General features: G+C 44.3%; 1 protein-coding gene across 1 annotated transcript in view; it reads left to right on the top strand.

The window, feature by feature from the left end:
* LOC109897927 (glypican-1) overlaps nt 1–22914 on the top strand; it is a 64506-nt gene that overhangs the window by 38457 nt on the left and 3135 nt on the right. Inside the window, exons 2-8 of the mRNA XM_020492610.2 lie at nt 7944–8102; nt 13059–13453; nt 16205–16370; nt 16455–16585; nt 16711–16851; nt 17053–17186; nt 22723–22898. Coding sequence (XP_020348199.1) covers nt 7944–8102; nt 13059–13453; nt 16205–16370; nt 16455–16585; nt 16711–16851; nt 17053–17186; nt 22723–22898 — 1302 coding nt within the window. The remainder of the gene's footprint in view (nt 1–7943; nt 8103–13058; nt 13454–16204; nt 16371–16454; nt 16586–16710; nt 16852–17052; nt 17187–22722; nt 22899–22914) is intronic.

Genomic DNA, 22914 nt, shown 5'->3' on the forward strand with positions numbered 1-22914 from the left:
AGTCATAAAAGATGCATGGATGCGATAACATCTCTTGCTCCAGTTCCCTGGAAAGACATCCAGGGCCAGGCCGAGGGAAGGGCTTTAACAGGGAACCTGTTTGCGAAATGTCAAATCTTAGTTTGGGTTAAGTGGTTTGAACTCCAAGCACAGATAGGACACATGGAAATGTAATTGCTTAGGCATTAGTCATGCAAACACATTTCTCTTTTATTGTGGCACAGAGTCAGTGAGATTCAAACCTATACTCTTCTGTTTTCTATCCATGGAATAAGTCCACTGCATCACCAGGATGGAGCTAGCATGCCATGTTGATTTTTTGACTCATACAAAGCTGTTCATTTAGGTATATTCAAACAGAACACATTTCAAAGGAAACGATCACTCTGATTAAAATAAGATGTGGCCAATTAGTGGGCGCGGCCGACACACCTGAACACACTTAAAAATGTTTTAAATGTAATTTAGCAGACGCTCTTATCCAGAGCGACTTAGTTTCCGGACTTAACAAGATAGAGGATAGAGAAGGTTTTGTTGATGCTGAGAATGGAATGTATATCTTTTTAAATAACATTCTTAAAACATTCTCTGAATGTTACTAAAGTTTTCTTGTGGTTTTTATGGAAAGTTTTCTTAATGTTCTTGGGACAATTTGAGAACATTACTTCAAATAGAACCATGAAGAAATCTTTAGGAAATGTTACGCTGAAATACTGAAATTCCCACAGAAGAACGTTGTTTCTGAATGTCCTCTGAACTATTTGAGAACATTCCCAAAGTCAAACCAGTTGGAGAACACTCCTAGAACATTACCAAAATTGAAATGAAGTATAACCATGTTTGAACTTTTAGGAAACATTATGTTAAAGTATTGAAATACACTGGAGAACGGGCCATTGCAAAAACGAATATATAAAAACAACCAGATGACATATACAGGTAACTGACAAAAACACTTGTGTAAATGAGGGATACAAAGTGTATTGAAAGCAGATGCTTCCACAAAGATATGGTTTCTGAGTTAATTAAGCAATTAACATCCCACCATGCTTAGGGTCATGTATAAACATGCTGGGCATGCAATTATTTTGCCCATTATTTTGGTTACCATGGCTATGCCTCATGACATGACAATGCCCCCATCCACAGGGCACGAGTGATAATTGAATGGTTTGATAAACATGAAAACAATGTAATGCCATAGCCATATGCGATAGCCATATGCCATAGCCGTCTCAGTCACCAGATCCCTGCCGAATTGAACACTTATGGGAGATTCTGGAGCGGCGCCTGAGACAGCGTTTTCCACCACCATCAACAAAACACCAAATCATGGAATTTCTAGTGAAAGAATGGTGTCGCATCCCTCCAATAGAGTTCCAGACACTTGTAAAATCTATGCCAAGGTGCATTGAAGCTGTGCTCGCTCGTGGTGGACTAATGCCCTACTAAGACACTTTATGTTGGTGTTACCTTTATTTTATCAGTTACAAATAGAAGAATGGCGCCGGAGGGGATGGATGCCGTTTTACGTACTCCAAATCAATTGTGTTATTTTGTGTGGTTTTTTTGCATTGTTTTGTACATAACGTTGATGCTACCGTCTCTTATGATTTTTTTTTTGTGAACTTCCTTTAATGTGCTGAGAATGATCCAAAGCCAGCACACTATCCTGCACCATTCCCATAAAGTTGTGGGAAGGTGGTATGCAAACCATAGGTTAACCACGCTCTCACCAAGCTCTAAGAAACATATGGTTCTCAGAACGTTATGTGCTAGCTGGGATGTCTTTTACAGTCGCTTCGGAAAGTTTTCACACCCCTTGACTTATTCCACATTGTGTTACAGAATTTTCCTCACCCATCTACACACAATACCCCATAATGACAAAGTAAAAACATGTTTTTAGAAATGTTTGCAAATTTATTGAAAATGAAATACAGAATATCTCATTTTACAGAAGTATTCCCACCCCTGAGACAATACATGTTAGAATCACATTTGGTAGCAATTACAGCTGTGAGTCTTACAGTTGGATTAAACAATATTTGCCCATTATTCTTTTCAAAATTCTTCAAGCTCTGTCAAATTGGTTGTTGATCATTGCTAGACAACAATTTTCAAGTTTTGCCATAGATTTCCAAGCAGATTTAAGTCACAAATGTAACCTGGTCACTCAGTAATATTCACTGACTTCTTCGTAAGCAACTCCAGTGTAGATTTGGTCTTGTGTTTCAGGTTATTGTCCTGCTGGAAGGTGAATTCATCTCCCAGTATCTTGTGGAAAGCAGATTGAACCATGTTTCCCTCTAGGATTTTGCCTGTACTTAGCACCATTCCATAAATGTTTTTATCCTGAAAAACTCCCCATGCCTTAACGATTACAACCATACCCGTAACATGATGCACCACCACTATGCATGAAAATATGGAGAGTGGTACTCAGTAATCTGTTGTATTGGATTTGCCCCAAACATAATACTTTGTATTCAGGACAAAAAGTAAATTGCTTTGCCACATATTTTGCAGTATTTCTTTTGTGCCTTGTTGCAAACAGGATGCATCTTTTGGAATATTTTTATTATTCCTTCTTTTCACTCTGTCAACTAGGTTAGTATTGTGAAGTAACTACAATGTTGTTAATCCATCCTCACTTTTCTCCTATCGCAGCTATTAAACTCTGTAATTGTTTTAAAGTCACCATTGACCTCATGGTGAAATTCCTGAGCGGTTTCCTTCCTCTCCGACAACTGAGTTAGTAAAGACAGCTCTATTTTTGTAGAGACAGGGTGTATTGGTACACCATCCAAAGTGTAATTAATAACTTCACCATGCACAAAGGGATATTCATTGTCTGCTTTTTAGATGTTTTATCCATCTACAAATCGGTGCCCTTCTTTGCGAAGCATTGGAAAACCTCTCCTGGTCTTTGTGGTTGAATCTGTGTTTGAAATTCACTGCTCTGATGGACCTTACAGATAATGTTATGTGTGGGGTACAGTGATGAGGTAGTCATTTAAAAATCATGCTAAACACTATTTGATTTGATTTGATTTATTGCACAACGAGTGAGTCTATGCAACGTACTGTATTATGTGACTTGTTAAAGCACCTTTTTATTCCTGAACTCATTTAGGCTTGCCATAACAAAGGGGTTGAATACTCAAGTCATTTCAGCTTTTCATTTTTTATTCATTTATAAAAATGTTGACGTTATGGGGTAATGTGTGTAGGCCAGTGACCAAACAAATCTCAATTTAATCAAGTTGAACGTTTCAGGCTGTAACACAACAAAGTGAGGAAAAAGTCAAGTGGTGTGAATACTTTCTGAAGGCACAGTACTGTATATGCAGGTATCAAATCAAATGTATTTGTCACATGTGCCGAATACAACAGGTGTAGATTTTACCCTACTATTATTTTACCTTTACCTTAATTATTACAAGTCCTTAACCAACAATGTTAAGGAGCTTTTTGGACCTAAACTTGGCGGTCTGGTACCGCTTGTCGTGTGGTAGCAGAGAGAACAGTCTATGACTTGGGTGACTGGGTTCTTTGACAATTTTTTGGGCCTTCCTCTGACACTGTCTAGTATATAGGTCCTGGTTGGCCCCAGTGATGTACTGGGTCGTACGCACTACCCTTGGTCTGATGCAGAGCAGTTGCCATACCAGCCGGTGATGCAACCTATTGGGATTCTCTCGATGGTGCAGCTGTAAAACTTTTTGAGGATCTGGGGACCCATGCCTTTCTTTTCAGTCTCCTAAGGGGAAAAGGCTTTGTCGTGTCCTCTTCACGACTTTCTTGGTGTGTTTGTACCATGATAGTTTGTTAGTGATGTGGATACCAAGGCACTTGAAACTCTCGACATGCTCCACTACAGCCTCGTCGATGTGAATGGGGGCGTGTTCGGCCCTCCTTGTCCTGTAGACCACGATCATCTCCTTTGTCTTGGTCACGTTGAGGGAGAGGTTGTTGTCCTGGCACCACACTGCCAGGTCTCTGACCTCCTCCCTATAGGATGTCTCATTGTTGTCGGTGATCAGGCCTACCACTGTTGTGTCATCAGCAAACGTAATGATGATGGTGTTGGAGTCGTGCTTGCCATGCAGTCGTGGGTGAACAGAGAGTACAGGACGTGACTAAGCACACACCCCTGAGTGGCCCCCCATGTTGAGGATCAGTGTGGCAGATGTGTTGTTCCCTACCCTCACCACCTAGGGGCGGAAGTCCAGGATCCAGTTGCAGAGTTAGGTGGTCAGTCTCAGGGTACATAGCTTATTGATGAGCTTTGTGGGTGCTATGGTGTTGAACGCTGAACTGTAGTCATTGAACAGCATTCTCACATAGGTGTTCCTTTTGTCCAAGTGGGAAAGTGCAGTGTGGAGTACGATTGAGATTGCGCCATCTGTGGATCTGCTAGGGTTTCTGGCATGATGAGCATAAGGGAGACACCTAGTCAGTTGTACCACTGAATGCATTCAACTGAAATGTGGCTACTGTATTTAACCCAACCCCTCTGAATCAGAGAGGTGCAGGGGGGCTGCCACAATCAACTTCCACATCTTCAGCACCAGGGGAACAGTGGGTTAACTGCCTCACTCAGGGGCAGAACGATTGTTACCTTGTCAGCTCAGGGATTCGATCCAGCATCCTTTCGGTTACTAGCCCAACGCTCTAACCACTAGGCTACCTGCATTTAGCCCATCTGGTAGGCTTGCATCACTGGGCTGCTCGTGGCTGGGTTTCTCTTTGTAGTCTGTAGTAGTTTGCAAGCCCTGCTACATCTTATAAGTGTCCGGATTAGTTTCCTGCTCCTTGAAAGCGATTCCTTGCTCAGAACCTGAGAACATATGAAAGCTGGTGGTTCCTTTAAACATGAGTCTTCAATATTCCCAGTTAAGATGTTTTAGGTTGTAGTTATTATAGGAATTATAGGACTATTTCTTTCTATACCATTTGTCTTTAATATACCTGTGACTATCGGATGTTCTTATAGGCACTATAGTATTGCCAGCCTAATCTCGAGAGTTGATAGGCTTGAAGTCATAAACAGCACCAGGCAGCCCAAGCTGCTGCATATACCCTGACTCTGCTTGCACTGAACGCTAGAGAAGTGACATAATTTCCCTAGTTAATATTGCTTGCTAACATGAATTTATTTTAACTAAATATGCAGGTTTAAAAATATATACTTGTGTATTTATTTTAAGAAAGGCTTTGATGTTTATGGTTCGGTACATTGGTGCAATGATTGTGATTTTTCCTCAAATGCACTTTTGTTAAATCATCACCCGTTTGGCGAAGTTGAAGTAGGCTGTGATTCAATGATAAATTAACAGGCACCACATTGATTATACGCAATGCAGGACAAGCTAGTTAGACTAGTAATATCATCAACCATGTGTAGTTAATGAGTGATTATGTTAAGATTGATCGTTTTTTACGAGATAAGTTTAATGCTAGCTAGCAACTTACCTTGGCTCCTTGCAGCCACAAGGTCCTTTGATGCTGCACTCGCATAACAGGTGGTTAGCCTGCTACGCAGTCTCCTCACGGATTGCAATGTAATTGGCCATAATGCAGATTACCGATTGTTATGAAAACTTGAAATCGGCCCTAATTAATCAACCATGCTGATTAATCAGTTGACCTCTAGTGCGTACAGTCACTGTAGGGACGACGTTGTCGATGCACTTATTGATGAAGGCAGTGACTGAGGTGGTATACTCCTCAATGTCATTGGATGAATCCCAGAACATATTCCAGTCTATGCTTGCTAAACAGTCCTGTAGAGTAGCATCCGCATCATCTGACCACTTCCGTATTGAGCGAGTCACTTCCTGCTTAGGTTGTTGCTTGTAAGCATCTCTGTGTCTGGTGTTAAGGTGGTCTAGAGTTTTTTTCCCTCTGTATGCATATTTGACATGCTGGTAGAAATTAGGTAAAACAGATTCAAGTTTGCCTGCATTAAAGTCCTCGGCCACCAGGAGCGCCGCTTTTGGATGAGCATTTTCTTGTTTGATTATGGCCTTTTACAGCTGGTTGAGTGCGGTCTTAGTGCCAGCGTCGGTTTGTGGTGGTAAATAGACGGCAACGAAAAATATAGATGAAAACTCTCTTGGTAGATAGTGTGGTCTACAGCTTATCATGAGGTACTCTACCTCAGGTGAACAATACCTCGAGACTACTTTAATATTAGACATTGCCCACCAGCTGTTATTGACAAATAGACACACACCCCCACCCCTCGTCTTACCGGACGTAATTGTTCTGTCCTGTCGATGCACGGAAAACCCAGCCAACTGTATATCATCTGTCGTTGTTCAGCCACATATTACAGTTTTTAATGTCCCGTTGGTATGTAGGATAGTCTCAAACGGAGCTCATCCAGTTTATTCTCCAGTGAATGCACATTGGCCAATAGAACGGATGGTGGAGGCGGGTCACCGTCGAATTCTCACAAGGCACCCTGATCTGTGTCTACTTTATTTCCTTATTTTCTTCATGCGAATAACAGGGATTAGGGCCTTGTCCAGGAAACAACATTATGTTCTTCGTGTCAGACTCATTAAAGAAAAAATCTTTGTCCAGTTCGAGGTGAGTAATCGCTTTTCAGATACCTAGAATCTCTTGTCGTTCATAAGAGACGGTAGCATCAACGTTATGTACAAAACAATGCAAAAAAAACACACAAAATAACACAATTGATTTGGAGTACGTAAAACGGCATCCATCCCCTCCGGCGCCATTCTTCTATTTGTAACTGATAAAATAAAGGTAACACCAACATAAAGTGTCTTAGTAGGGCATTAGTCCACCACGAGCGAGCACAGCTTCAATGCACCTTGGCATAGATTTTACAAGTGTCTGGAACTCTATTGGAGGGATACGACACCATTCTTTCACTAGAAATTCCATGATTTGGTGTTTTGTTGATGGTGGTGGAAAACGCTGTCTCAGGCGCCGCTCCAGAATCTCCCATAAGTGTTCAATTCGGCAGGGATCTGGTGACTGAGACGGCTATGGCATATGGCTATCGCATATGGCTATGGCATTACATTGTTTTCATGTTTATCAAACCATTCAATTATCACTCGTGCCCTGTGGATGGGGGCATTGTCATGTCATGAGGCATAGCCATGGTAACCAAAATAATGGGCAAAATAATTGCATGCCCAGCATGTTTATACATGACCCTAAGCATGGTGGGATGTTAATTGCTTAATTAACTCAGAAACCATATCTTTGTGGAAGCATCTGCTTTCAATACACTTTGTATCCCTCATTTAGTGTTTTTGTCAGTTACCTGTATATGTCATCTGGTTGTTTTTATATATTAGTTTTTGCAATGGCCCGTTCTCCAGTGTAGTTTTCAGCTGTGCACCTCCATGCTCTTTGAGTTGATCCCACTGTGTCCTTTAACATAATCAATATCTCTGTTCTATGACTGAGCTCATCTCTATTCTCTCTGGTTAAGCTCCTCTCTGGCTGTAGTCTGACAGACACTGGTCTGTTGTGTTGCTCAGAGACAGTCAGAGAGAGGGGGAGAGGTGATATGTGATAACCATAGCCTCCTCCACCTCTGGGGTCCTGAGGGCCCGAGGCCATGTGATGGCATGTAGGTCAGTGTAATGAATTGGTGGTAACAATGAGATATCATCCTCTCTCTTTCTTTTTACTGTGGGTTCTGGGGAAGCAGAGGAGCCTGCACAGCTATTTTTAGATCCTTAAGAGATTGATTACTCCACAAGTTACAGAGACCAATAGCAATCCATTATGGACCATTTTCAGTTTATCAGATACAATGCCCATCACAGTTGTGCTGTTTTGCTGTATGAATAAAATACAGACAGAACAAAATACATGTATGGAAATATAGTTTGTATGTACTGTGGATAAAACCCAAAACATGTCCTCTCCTCTGTCTTGCGTCTGTGTAGGTGAGCACCTTCGGATCTGTCCCCAGGGGTATACCTGCTGTACCAGTGCCATGGAGGAGACCCTGTCCAACCTGAGTCGCAGGGAGTTTGAGGGCCTGGTCAGAGAGGCTGGACGCTCGCTACAGGCCTCTCTCAATGCACAGTACAGGAGCTTCGACAGTGAGTAGCAGCCTCCCAGAACGCATACACTCCTCTATACTGACAATACAAACACGCTCGCACACACACACTTATTTGTGTGCGATCTTTGAGTTCAAGAACTGGATGCCCTTGATGATGTCCTTGACTTGTTCTGAGAATTTTAAAGACTGCAATCTTTAACACATCACTGATAAACTCTATTTATAAACGAATCAATATAGTCCTGACCAATGTGGCCCAAAGGATATGGTGCCCCGATGACAGCAGCTGATAACGCCTGAAACACGGTTGTTTGCTCAGGGAAATAAATCCCCCACAGGGTAATCTGGACCTCCATCCATCTGATTAACATAAGATCAGAACAGGAACTGGAGATGATGGCATGGAGTCATATTTCCTGCTTTGATGGGCCCTAGCTGTCATCAGAGTGGCATAGACAGAGAGCAGTAGACACAGAGACAGGGAGGAGATTGTGGGTGGCTGGGAAAGTGAGTTATGATTGGTTGTGGTAATGAGTCATGGAACCTAGCAGACACCGTCTGACAGGTTGGTGGGGATGGGGGGTGCAGGGAGCCCTCCCTCCGTCTCTCCTCCTCCAATCCACTGCCACAGGCTGGGATGCTGGCAATGCTAATGGAGATTTGAAAGAATTAAAAAAAGAAGGAAAGAGGAGAGGGTATGGTGGTATGAGTGTGTCAGATGGGGAGTTCCAGTTCCCTTTTCTCCTGCTTTCTGCACTTCCTGGACTGCTGGGCTGCTCTGATTTACGGAGCAAGATGAAAGAAGTGTGACTGATGTGGCAGAGTTAGCCTAGCAACAGGAGGAAGGTTTGTGCCACACAACAACAAGGACACTATCACACACACAGGGGCTGGGCTGGCAGAACAGTATAGAGCTAGTCCAGCTGCATACAGTACAGCTCCCTCACCCCAAAACCCACAACCCCTTTTCATCCCCCTCAACATCAGGAGGTTACAACCACAGAGACAGCGGAAAGTCAAATGTTGATGAGGATGAAGCAATGCATCAAAGAGGAATGAGCAGGAGAGCTATAGCTACATGAAGCAGCTGTAGAGAGAGGAGGAAATTGAAGTGTGCAGGTGATGTTTCAAGCCCATTTGATATGACTGCAGCTGTGTCGGATCAGCAGTAGAGTACAGGAGTAGTAGCAGTAGGAGCAGTAGAAACAGAAGGAACAGAAGGACGCGGAGAGCAGTGACGGTAAGAGCTACATGGCCATCTGGTTGTGTTCAGGGTTGTCGGGCGTGGGCCCTGGACTCGCTCAACTAAATGAAGGTTTTTATTGCTTCTCCACAGCAGCAGCAGCACTCCCAGGCCCCACCCAGGCCCTCCCTCTCCCCCAGCATGCAAACCTCAGATTAGAGGGAGAGTCAGAGGCAGTCTGCCCATCTTAACCCTCTTTCTATGGGGGTCAGCTCCAGCATCAGGCAGCAGCAGCAGCCCAGTTAGTGTGTCAGCAGAATGGGAGGATACAGAGATGTATTACATTTCTCACTGACACTGTAACTCTCAATATATGCTGCTTTATTACAAGGCTCAATAAGGAGGTATATGGGGCAATGTCATTGTCCCTTGTTGGTTTTGTTGTTTTGTTTTTCTCTTCTCCTCTCACTATACACTCTTTGAAAAAAGGTGCTATCTAGAACCTTAAAGGGAACCAAAATAGGTATACCTGGAACCAAGAAGGGTTCTTCAAAGGGTTTTCCTATGGGGACAGCCAAAGAACCCTTTTTGGTTCCAGGTAGAACCCTTTTTTGTTCCGGGTAGAACCCTTTTTTGGTTCCGGGTAGAACCACTTTGATTTCCATGTTGAACCCTTTCCAGAGAGGGTTCTACATGAAACCTAAAAGGGTTCTACCTGGAACCAAAAAGGGTTCTCCTATGGGGACAGCCGAATAACCCTTTTGGAACCCTTTTTTTCTAAGAGTGTACACGCACAGTGCTGTGAACTGAACTGCAGCTGAAAAAGTGCTCTACAGTTATACAGATAAATTCACAGGTTCTCACAGTGTCCATAGCTCATTTGTCAGGGAAGCTAGAGCACTCCTCCTTGTATGTCACAATCAGGGCCCTAGTCTTTTGGAGGCCTCAAGCAAAACCTTGCAAAACATTTTAGTGGCCCCCCTTTTGAAGGCGGAGAGGAAACATTTTTTGAGTAAATTTCCTGCAATTCCACCCATTTTGTCATGGGGCTCAGAGAAAATGTTGCAGTTTTAAAACAAGTTAGCTGCTATTCTACATATTATGTCATGGGGTGGAGAGACAATTTTGCCGTTCTCAAGCGAATTTCCTGCAATTCTACACATTTTGCCCTGACTTATGCCAAGTTTATATGATATCTGAGTAAGAGTGACAAACAAAATCAATGGGTGCCCCCTGGAGGTCAGGGCCCCTGGGCACGTGCCCTTTGTGCCCGGTCGATATTCGACCATGATTACTACCACGATTACTACAAGTTACTACAAGATAGCTGGCTAGATACATTTACCTATCTAAAAAATGGTAGCTGACATGGGCTAATTGATTGACTGTCAGTGACTACCATAACAAGAGAAAAACTGCTGATGCTATACTATTCTAACTCTCAACAGTAAGTTGAGACCCTGACTGAGTTCCTAAAATATACAGTCCCAGTCAAAAGTTTGGACATCTACTCATTCAAAGGTTTTTCTTTATTTGGACTATTTTCTACATTGTAGAATAATAATGAAGACATCAAAACAATGAAATAACACATATGGAATCATGTAGTAAGAAAGTGTTAAACAAATCAAAATATATTTTATATTTGAGATTCTTCAAAGTAGCCACCCTTTGCCTTGATGACAGCTTTGCATTCTCTCAACCAGCTTCACCAGCAGCCACCATTAATTTGCCAGCTTCACCTGGAATGCTTTACCAATAGACTTGAAGGAGTTCACACATATTGTTGGCTGCTTTTCCTTCACTCTGCAGTCCAAATCATCCCAAACCATCTCAATTGGGTTGAGGTCTGGTGATTGTGGAGGTCAAGCCATCTGATGCAGCACTCCATCACTGTCCTTCTTGGTCAAATAGCCTTTACACAGCCTGAAGGTGTGTTGGGTCATTGTCCTGTTGAAAAACAAATGATAGTCCCACTAAGCGCAAACCAGATGGGATGGCGTATCGCTGCAGAATGCGATGGTAGCCTTGCTGGTTAAGTGTGCCTTGAACTCTAAATAAATCAAAGACAATGTCACCAGCAAAGCACCCCCACACCATCACACCTCCTCCTCCACGCTTCACAGTGGGAACCACACCTGCGGAGATCATCCGTTCACCTACTTTGCGTCTCACAAAGACACAGCGGTTTGAAACAAAACCTCAAATTTGGACTCATCAGACCAAAGGACAGATTTCCACCGGCCTAATGTCCATTGCTCTTCTTTCTTGGCCCAAGCAAGTCTCTTCTTCGTATTGGTGTCCTTTAGTAGTGTTTTTTTGCAGCAATTCAACCATGAAGGCCTGATTCACGTAGTCTCCTCTGAACAGTTGATGTTGAGATGTGTCTTTTACTTGAACTCTGTGAAGCATGTATTTGGGCTGCAATTCCTGAGGCTGGTAACTCCAATGAACGTATCCTCTGCAGCAGAGGTAACTCTGGGTCTTCCTTTCCTGGGACAGTCCTCATGAGAGCCAGTTTCATCATAGCACTTGATGGTTTTTGCCACTGTACTTGAAGAAACTTTCAAAGTTCTTGACATTTTCTGTATTGACTGACCTTCATGTCTTAAAGTAATGATGGAAAGTTGATTCTCTTTGCTTATTTGAGCTGTTCTTGCCATAATATGGACTTGGAGTTTTACCAAATAGGGATATCTTCTGTATACCACCCATACCTTGTCACAACACAACTGATTGGCTCAAACGCATTAAGAAGGAAAGAAATTCCACAAATGAACTTTTAACAAGGCACACCTGTTAATTGAAATGCATTCCAGGTGACTACCTCATGAAGTTGGTTGAGAGAATGCCAAGAGTGTGCAAAGCTGTCATTCAAGGCAAAGGGAGGCTACTTTGAAACATCTAAAATGTATTTTGATGTGTTTAACACTTTACTAAATGATTCCATATGTATTATTTCATAGTTTTGATGTCTTCACTATTATTCTACAATGTAGAAAATAGTAAAAATAAAGAAAAATCTTTGACTGAGTAGGTGTGTCCAAACGTTTGACTGATACTGTGCATATATATATTATGTCTCTTATGCCCTGGTCATAATGATGGGCCAAATCAATCTGCTAATTTCCACACTCCCATTTATTTCAATGTTTTACGTAGCACCAAGACCTTACCCTCTGGGCACAGACATCAATTCAATGTCTATTCCATGTTGCTTCAATGTAATTGAATTGAAATGATGTGGAAACAACGTTGATTCAACCAGTGCGTGCCCAGTGCGTAGTGCTTTGAATCTCTAATATACTGTACAGTAGACCTGACAGGTGCCGAAGGCCAGTAAGTGCTATTTCTCTTGACAGACAGGTGGTGATGGATCTAATGTTGTTATGGCTGGAAGCTGGAGACAAACCAGGTGTGTGTGTGTGTGTGTGTCAGAGAGGGAGAGATTGATTTTTGGTCTTGGTCTACTGGTCACATTAGACTCAACAGAGAGGATGTCCTGCAGTTTTAATGAAACACACACCTGCATCTCCAGCCAGGCGCAGGTGACCATGCGTGTGAATGAGCCTAATCACCCTTTTGTAGACTAGACCAAAGAGCTTTGGAGGCCTGTCTCTTTCATAATCTCTTCCGTGTTTGATTGGTCGGTTGCCTCAAGTTCCTCAAATAAAGAAATGTATCCCACTCTACGCTCCCTAGGCCCTTTTTGTGGTCTGGCAAAGGCATTGATAGGTGCTGCTCCTGTCCTATAAATACAACTGACTAGTCCAGTATTTGACTCCTCGTCCCTCTCTCCTCTCTCCTCAGCATACTTCACAGACCTCCTGAATAGCTCAGAGCGCTCCCTCCAGGAGTCCTTCCTGGCCAAACTGAGCTCCCTCTACTCCAAGAACGCCCCTGTGTTCCAGGACCTGTACACTGACCTGCGTCGCTACTACCGCGGCTCCGCTGTCAACCTGGAGGAGACGCTCAACGACTTTTGGGCACGGCTGCTGGAGCGCCTGTTCAAGGCCTCCGCCCTCCCACAGTACACTCTCACTGATGACTACCTGGAGTGTGTGGCCAAGCAGACGGAGACCCTGCGGCCCTTTGGGGATGTTCCCCGCGATCTCAAGTCCAAGGTCACTCGGGCCTTGGTGGCGGCGCGGTCATTCGTCCAGGGCCTGACCGTCAGTGGAGAGGTGGTCCGCAAAGTCTCCCAGGTACTGTTGTTGTAGAGACCTGTGCTGTTTCACGTGCTGTTGCCTCTGATAAACATGGCTGTGCTTTTTATACCTGAGATTACCACCTCACATCTGCCACACTGTTAACCATTAACCACCATACACACACATTACTCACATCCTACAGCACACACTGAAACCCTCTCAACCAGTTCAAATTGGGATTTTTACGAGGCAGTATCTTGTGTAAATGTGTCACAAAAAAGTAAAGTCCCTATGAGACTATGTAATTTTCACCCACAGGCAATGTTTAACCTTGGCTACCCTGGTGAAAACATATGAATACTGTGGATAGATAAAGCACACTAGGGGCTTGTCTCAGTAGGGGTGTGTCTCAGTAGGGGCGTGTCTCAGTAAGGGTGTGTAAAAGGCTGCTGTGCATTGCCTGTAGCACTCGCCTTCTATAGCCATGAAATGCTTTGAAAGGCTGGTCATGGCTCACATCAACACCATCATCCCAGACACTCTGGACCCACTCCAATTTGCATACAGCCCCAACTCATCCACAGAGGAGGCAATCTCTATTGCACTCCACACTGCCCTCACCCACCAGGACAAAATTAATACCTATGTAAGCATGCTGTTCATTGACTACAGCTCAGCTACCTCAATTACCTCGTACCCCTGTACATAGATTTGGTACTGGTACTCCTTATATAAATGGGGGAAAATAGAGATAAATATGCACATTGAACTTATCAGCTGCAGGATAAAAGAACGACTAAGATCCAACTCGGATCAAAACTTAGTGTTTATTGTGCGTCTGATTAAGTCACCATGGGAGCATACTGGAGTTGCGGACATTCCTCTTTTCTATTCCCTATATATATGGCCATTTTATTTTTATTCCATATTGTTATTCGTTATTCACTGCATATTTATTCCTCGTACTACTGTTTTCTTTTTAACTCTGCATCGTTGGAAAAGGACCCCTAAGTAAGCATTTCACTGTTAGTCTATACATGTTGTTTACAAAGCATGTGAAAAATAAAATATGATTGTATTTGTCTGAGGGGCAGATGAATAATGTAGCTAGGCTAGCTTAACATCTGTTCCCCATCATAAGTGTATTACAGAGAGGTCTGGCCTTCCTGTCCCTGTTCTTACAGCCACTGTCTACTTGCTGAATACTTTGGACATTCTACTTTTTCTCTTCAAACATGGCTTCAAGTAGGGTAACAGTGGGACGCTTCTCTGTCTCAGCAGTGGATGTATGCCATTTTTTTTAATGCTCTTGGTGGTATAAAGAGTTTCAAAAGGTGATTCCTGGCACACTCTTGGAGAGAGGAAGGAGCCTTTGAAAAACATTAAGGTTTTGAGTTCATGTGAATGTTACATTACTATGAAAGTACTTTAAGTCTGTAATGTCATGTCTAATGTGTAATCTGTTGTGTTTTTAAAAACCACTCTTTATGTTGGCACAAAGAGGCCAGAGTCTGGCCCATTTAAATACAGACTGGGTTTCCAGTACATGATACCACAAGCTTTACCACCTTTAAATAGAACACAGGGAGAGGGAGATATAGAGGAGGAGGTATAGAGAGATCCATGAACGTGAGTGTATGAGAGAGAGAGAGAGAGTTTGAGTAAAGTGATAGGATCTGAGAGAGAGAGAGAGAGAGAGAGAGAGAGAGAGAGAGAGAGAGAGACGGAAGAATTCCTTTGAGCTATGGTTGATTATTGTCATTACTGCCAGTGATGGTGGCTGCTGTAACAGTGAGGCATCATGGGCATCTGTCCCATCATTGATCTTAATTTAGCAGCCACCAATAACTGGCCTCTGCTCTGCTCCACTCCCCCTCCTGTTATGGCACACTGTAGGAGATCTCACACTGGGATGTCACAATCAATCGGTGACTGTCGGACGTGCTAGGAAGCCGGCTGTCTGTTTACATTAAACCCTGTTGATGTGTCCCTGTGAAGTCTGGCAATACAAGGACCGGTTGTAATGATGCCTCTTTAATCTTGTTATCTGATCAGTTTGCTTGTAAAGTTCTTAATGGTGTCAAACTCTAGACATCCACATTAAGGAGCTAAATTTGAAACTGCAATCTGGGAAAATGACATGGGTCTTCCTCTGAATGCGTGATTGTCTTTGTAAAATGATGGCTGACTCTTCTGACCACAAACATCTACACAACATAGACCAACATATCCACCTCTTTATCCATATCTAACCACGGTCATGTGTTAGCTGCATGGTAGTGTTGCCCTTCCATATCACACAATGCTCTTAATCATAATCAATACATGATAATCAAGATTATAATACATATTATAACCACAAATGCAATGAGGGTGAACTTCTGTCTCTGTATTGGAGATGGTGTACGCATTCAGAGACCTGTGTACAAAATGGCAGTTCTGGAGGGAACCAGTCAGTAGATCAGGGGAGGAAAGATGTCTCTAAGTGAGCTTTACTGGGCTTTTCATCGGTCTTCGCACTGACAAGTGTAACGGCCCCTATCGCTGGAGCACAGCTATGCACAGTTGACTTGATACATATAGAGACCTAAGAAGTAGCAAGGAACAACTCTCTACTCTACACAGGCGCCAGTCATCATGCCTGAGTGAAAATAGAATTCAGAATAGCAGTTCTTTTACAAAACATAACCTTCCCATTCCAACTCGCCGTATTACTCATAACTCCTCACAGTTGAAGTCAAAATTGAAAAGATGCAAAGCTCATTGATGATGATGATGATGATGATGATTGGTCTTTTCCTCCAGGTACCTCTCAGCCCAGAGTGTACCCGTGCCATGATGAAGCTGGTGTACTGTCCTCACTGTCGAGGCCTGGCCTCAGTCAAGCCATGTGCCAACTACTGCAGAAACGTCATGAAGGGATGCCTTGCCAACCAGGCCGACCTCGACACCGAGTGGCAGAACCTCATCGGTGAGAGACACACACACACACATTGCAAATATAAGCACACACTCAGTCTTTCCCCTTGTTAATCTCCTGTCTCTGTTTGTCCAGACACCATGCTGCAGGTGGCATCTAGTTTCAGTTCTGACCCCAGTGTGGACGCGGTCATCTACTCCCTCCCCCTCCGTATCTCAGACGCCATCCTCTACATGCAGCAGAACACAGAGGTCTTCACCAGCAAGGTCCGTTCAACCAGCAACAAACGCTGACTAAACCTTTACTCCCACGCTCTATGCTATTTTACATGTGTTTGAGTCTCAGATGTGTATGTCTAAAGGTGTGTGTTTTACTGTGTGTTTGGTGGTAGGTGTTACAGGCCTGTGGGACCCCCAAGGTGGCAGGCACACAAAGTTCAGGGTCTGAGGAGAGAAAGAAGAGAGTTAACCCCGCCAGCACCGTAATGGAGTACAAACCCAGCCCCACCGCAGGGGTCCGGCTGGAGATGCAGGTGTGTGTGTCATTAAAACTGCATGACATCCTCTCTGTTGAGTCTAAAGTACCCAGTAGACCAAGAATATCTCTCTCTCTCTCACTCACTCACTCACTCACTCACTCACTCACTCACTCACTCACTCACTCACTCACTCACTCACTCTGTGTGTGTATACATGCGTGTTTTGTGTTGACTAGTTTGTCATTTCTCTCCTAGATATCTGATGTGTCCAGTAAGCTGCGGGAGATGCAGCAGTACTGGGTCCAGCTGCCAGCTGCTCTGTGCAGTAGTAAAGTGGCAGCAGGAGCAGCTAGTGATGACAAGTGCTGGAATGGCATGACCAAGGCCAGGTATGATGAGCACCTGTCCTGTAGTTTAGCTGTCTGGCATAGACAGACTGTTACTGACACATTGTCAACAGGAATATGTAGCATACCATCCCATGGTATACTATCCCGCTTCAAATGTCTGAGAACATCTGTACTGTGTTGGATGTGGATTGCTCAGGTAACCCTGAGATGCCCTTTAGAATGAGGATGAACATGCTAACCATTCACAGAGCTATAGACACAGCACTGCCTATTTGTCATGCAACGCTCTCTCTGGTTAGAGTGAATCCCCAAGACCCTCTGTAAACTAAATAGATGATTGAGCAGGTTACCTCCCCTTCTGCAGAGCCACAACTCCTCCCTTATTGGATTGAGATTGGGCATTTTGATTTATGGAGGACTGTTTACGCTGAATAATGACTGTGTCATAAAAACTGTATGTACTTGTGGGTTCATGGGCGTGTTTGTGTTAGCGTTAAAGAAGCATTGGACGCTGATATAAAAGTGTATGTGCGTGTGTGTGTGATGCTGAAATATTGAAATATGTGACAGGCCATGTCATAAAAATGCAACTCCAAGGCAATGGGACCATTAGTAATGCATGTAGCTAGGGCTGTGGCGGTCATGACATTTTCTCAGCCGGTGATTGTCAAGCAAATAACTGCCAGTCTCACGGTAACTGACTGTTAATTAACATAAACACATTTAGCATCTCCTGGCTTCCACGCACAGCCTACAAGCCACTGATGCAGATCTTTGGAACATCTACATTTTAGTCTAAGTCTAATAAATCCATGTAATATAACCTACACCATCACAATAAATCCATTATTTATTTTAGACAGTTCTAAAGAAACATGATATGAAAAAAAAGCTGTCTATTTTAGAAGAACAGAATAGCATACTCTGTGTTGTCCTTATGTTAGGCCCTATATGTTTACGCTGTCTCGTGAGTGAGTTTATTAGGAAGTGCATTGGAGATGTTGTACCCACTGTAACTATTAAAACCTTACCTAACCAGAAACTGTGGATTGATGACAGCGTTCGTGCAAAACTGAAAGCGCGAACCACCGCATTTAATCATGGCAAGGCGACTGGAAACATGACAGAATACAAACAGTGTAGCTATTCCCGCCGCAAGGCAATCAAACAAGCAGTGTCAGTACAGTGACAAGTAGAGTCGCAATTCAACGACTCAAACACATTTGAGACGTATGTGGCAACGTCTACAGTCAATCAAGGATTACAAAAATAACTTATTTGCACGCTTTGAGGACAATACAGTACCACTGACACGGACCGCTACCAAAGACTGCGGGCTCTCCTTCAACGTGGCCACGTGGCCGACATGAGTAAAACATTTAAATGTGTTAACCCTCGCAAGGCTTCCGGCCCAGACTGCATCCCTAGCCGCATCCACAGAGCATGTGCAGACCAGCTGGCTGGTGTGTTTATGGACATATTCAATCAATCCCTATCCTAGTCATCACACTGCACTGCATCACATCACACTGTCCCATCTGGACAAGAGGAATACCTATGCAAGAATGCTGTTCATTGACTACAGCTCAGTATTCAACACCATAGTACCCACCAAACTCATCATTAAGCTCGAGACCCTGGGTTTCGACTCCGCCCTGTGCAACTGGGTCCTGGACTTTCTGACTGGCCGCCCCCCAGGTGGAGAAGGTAGGAAACAACATTTCCACCCCGCTGATCCATTTCCACCCCGCTGGGTGTGTTCTCAGCCCTCTCCTGTACTCCCTGTTTACCCATGACTGCATGGCCATGCATGCCTCCAACTCAATCATCAAGTTTGCAGATGACACTACAGTGGTAGGCTTGATTACCAACAACGACAAGACAGTCTTCAGGGAGGAGGTGAGGGCCCTCGGAGTGTGGTGTCAGGAAAATAATCTCTCACTCAACATCAACAAAACAGATGATCGTGGACTTCAGGAAATAGTAGAGGGAGCACCCACCTATCCACATTGACGGGACAGTAGTGGAGAAACTGGAAAGTTTAAGTTCCTCAGCGTACACATCACAGACAAACTGAAATGGTTCACCCACACAGACAGCGTGGTGAAGAAGACGCAACAGCGCCTTTCCAACCTCAGGAGGCTGAAGAAATTTAGCTTGTCACCTAATACCCTCACAAACTTCTACAGATGCAAAATCGAGAGCATTCTGTCGGGCTGTATCACCGCCTGGTACGGCAACTGCACCTTCTTCAAATGCAAGGCTTTCCAGAAGGTAGTGGGGTCTGCACAATGCATCACCGGGGGCAAACTACCTGCCCTCCAGGACACCTAAAGCACCCGATGTCACAAGAAGGCCAAAAAGATCATTAAGGACAACAACCACCTGAGCCACTGCCTGTTAACCCCACTATCATCCAGAAGGCGAGATCAGTACCATTGCATCAAAGCTGGGAATGAGAGACTGAAAACAGCTTCTATCTCAAGGCCATCAGACTGTTAAACAGCCATCAGTAACATAGAGAGGCTGCTGCCAACATACAGACTCAATTCTCTAGCCACTTTAATAAATGGATTTAATAATGGTATCACTAGTCACTTTAAATAATGCCACTTTAATAATGTTTACACATCCATCCTCTTACATTGTGTGTATAAGGTAGTCATTGTGAATTTGTTTGACTACTTGTTAGATATTACTGCACTGTCGGAATTTGAAGCACAAGCATTTCGCTACGCTCGCATTAACATCTGATAACCATGTGTATGTGACAAATTACATTTGATTTGTTCTGGCTATGCCATATGGCTGTGGGCTACGCTAGTTAATTTAGCAGACAAGATTTTCTTAGAACTCTAACCCGGAAGCTTATAATAGATCCTGCTATGCCCTCCGACGAACCATCAAACAGGCAAAGTGCCAATACAGGAATAAGATTGAATTGTACTACACCGGCTCCAACTGTTGTCGGGCTGCATAGGTGGCACGAGCCTATAAGACGAGCTAAATCACTTCTATGTTCAGCTGTTCCGTACGACTGTTTGATCAAGTTCTCCGTAGCCGACGTGAGTAAGACCTTTAAACAGGTTAACATTCACAAGGCAGCTGGGCCACGGATTACCAGGATGTGTGCCCCAGGCATGTGCTGACAAACTGGAAGGTGTCTTCACTGACATTTTCAACATTTCCCTGATTGAGTCTGTAATACCAACATGTTTCAAATCAAAATCAAAATCAAATCAAATTTATTTATATAGCCCTTCGTACATCAGCTGATATCTCAAAGTGCTGTACAGAAACCCAGCCTAAAACCCCAAACAGCAAGCAATGCAGGTGTAGAAGCACGGTGGCTAGGAAAAACTCCCTAGAAAGGCCAATACCTAGGAAGAAACCTAGAGAGGAACCAGGCTATGTGGGGTGGCCAGTCCTCTTCTGGCTGTGCCGGGTGGAGATTATAACAGAACATGGCCAAGAATTAGAGAACGCACACTTAGATTCACACAGGACACCGAATAGGACAGGAGAAGTACTCCAGATATAACAAACTGACCCCAGCCCCCCGACACATAAACTACTGCAGCATAAATACTGGAGGCTGAGACAGGAGGGGTCAGGAGACACTGTGGCCCCATCCGAGGACACCCCCGGACAGGGCCAAACAGGAAGGATATAACCCCACCCACTTTGCCAAAGCACAGCCCCCACACCACTAGAGGGATATCTTCAACCACCAACTTACCATCCTGAGACAAGGCTGAGTATAGCCCACAAAGATCTCCGCCACGGCACAACCCAAGGGGGGGGCGCCAACCCAGACAGGATGACCACAACAGTGAATCAACCCACTCAGGTGACGCACCCCCTCCAGGGATGGCATGAGAGAGCCCCAGCAAGCCAGTGACTCAGCCCCTTCAAGCAGACCACCATAGTCCCTGTGCCAAAGAACACTAAGGTAACCTGCCTAAATGCTACAGACCCGTAGCACTCACGTCTGTAGCCATGGCGTGCTTTGAAAGGCTGGTAATGGCTCACATTAACACCATTATCCCAAAAACCCTAGACCCACTCCAGTTTGCATACCGCTCAAGCAGATCCACAGATGATGCAATCTCTATTGCACTCCTAACTGCCCTTTCCCACCTGGACAAAATTAACACCTACACGAGAATGCTATTCATTGACTACAGCTCAGCGTTCAACACCATAGTGTCCTCAAAGCTCATCACTAAGCTAAGGATCCTGGGACTAAACACCTCCCTCTGCAACTGGATCCTGGACTTCCTGATGGGCTGCCCCAGGTGGTGAGGGTAGGTAGCAGCACATTTGCCATGCTGATCCTCAACACTGGAGAAACCTCAGGGGTGCGTGCTCAGTCCCTTCCTGTACTCCCTGTTCACACACGATTGCTTGGCCAGGCACGACTCCAACACCATCATTAAGTCTGCTGACGACACAACAGTGGTAGGCCTGATCACCGACAACAACGAGACAGCCTATAGGGAGGAGGTCAGAGACCTGGCCCGGGTGGTGCCAGAATAATAACCTATCCCTCAACGTAATCAAGACAAAGGAGATGATTGTGGACTACAGGAAAAGGAGGACCGAGCATGCCCCCATTCTCATCGACGGGGCTGCAGTGGAGCAGGTTGTGAGCTTGAAGTTACTTGGTGTCTACATCACCAACAAACTAGAATGGTCCAAACACACCAAGACAGTCGTGAAGAGGGCACAACAAAACCTATTCCCCCTCAGGAAACTAACAAGATTTGGAATGGGTCCTCAGATCCTCAAAAGGTTATACAGCTGCACCATCGAGAGCATCCTGGTTGCATCACTGCCTGGTACGGCAACTGCTCGGCCTCCGACTGCAAGGCACTACAGAGGGTAATGCATACGGCCTAGTACAGCACTGGGGCTAAGCTGCCTGCCATCCAGGACCTCTACAACAGGCGCTGTCAGAGGAAGGCCCCAAAAATGTTCAAAGACCCTAGCCACCCCAGTCATAGACTGTTCTCTCTGCTACCGCATGGCAAGCGGTACCGGAGCATCAAGTCTCAGACCAAAATCCTTCTCAACAGCTTTTACCCTTAAGCCATAAGACTCCTCAACAGGTAATCAAATGGCTACTCGGACTATTTGCATGTGTGGTTTTTCCATCCAGTACTGTGACCACAGCAATATAGTCCTGTGGATGAGAAGAGACCCCAGAGGAAGAAGGGATAGAGATGATAAGGAGAGACTGAGATAGATGGACAGGCACATACAGTACAAAGGATGACAAATCAATAACTGGTGAAATCGATAGACAAATCGATTGAAATCGATATATCCCTGAAAGAAAATTGATTTGTCCAAACATAAATACCCACAGATTAGAACAGAAGAAGACAACATAACCCACAAAAACCTACTTGCCATACATCTCTATCATGGTCCAAATTCACATTACAATAATGTGCAGCAGGAGGCCTAGTCCAAAATGTTGTCATCCTCCTGCAATGTGGTACCACAGAAATCCACAGTAGTACCAAATGCGTTGCCTGCGAAGTGACGTGTTGATGTGTTCTGTGTCCAGGTATCTTCTTGAGGTGATGGGCGACGGCCTGGCCAGCCAGATCAACAATCCAGAAGTGGACATCGACATCACCAAGCCAGACATGACTATCCGCCAGCAGATCATGCAGTTGAAGATCATGACCAACCGTCTGAGGAACGCCCTCAACGGCAATGACGTGGACTTCCAGGATGCCAGTGAGTGACGGGCGGG

The sequence above is a fragment of the Oncorhynchus kisutch genome, linkage group LG10, assembly GCF_002021735.2.
Source record: "Oncorhynchus kisutch isolate 150728-3 linkage group LG10, Okis_V2, whole genome shotgun sequence".
NCBI classification, from domain to species: domain Eukaryota; kingdom Metazoa; phylum Chordata; class Actinopteri; order Salmoniformes; family Salmonidae; genus Oncorhynchus; species Oncorhynchus kisutch.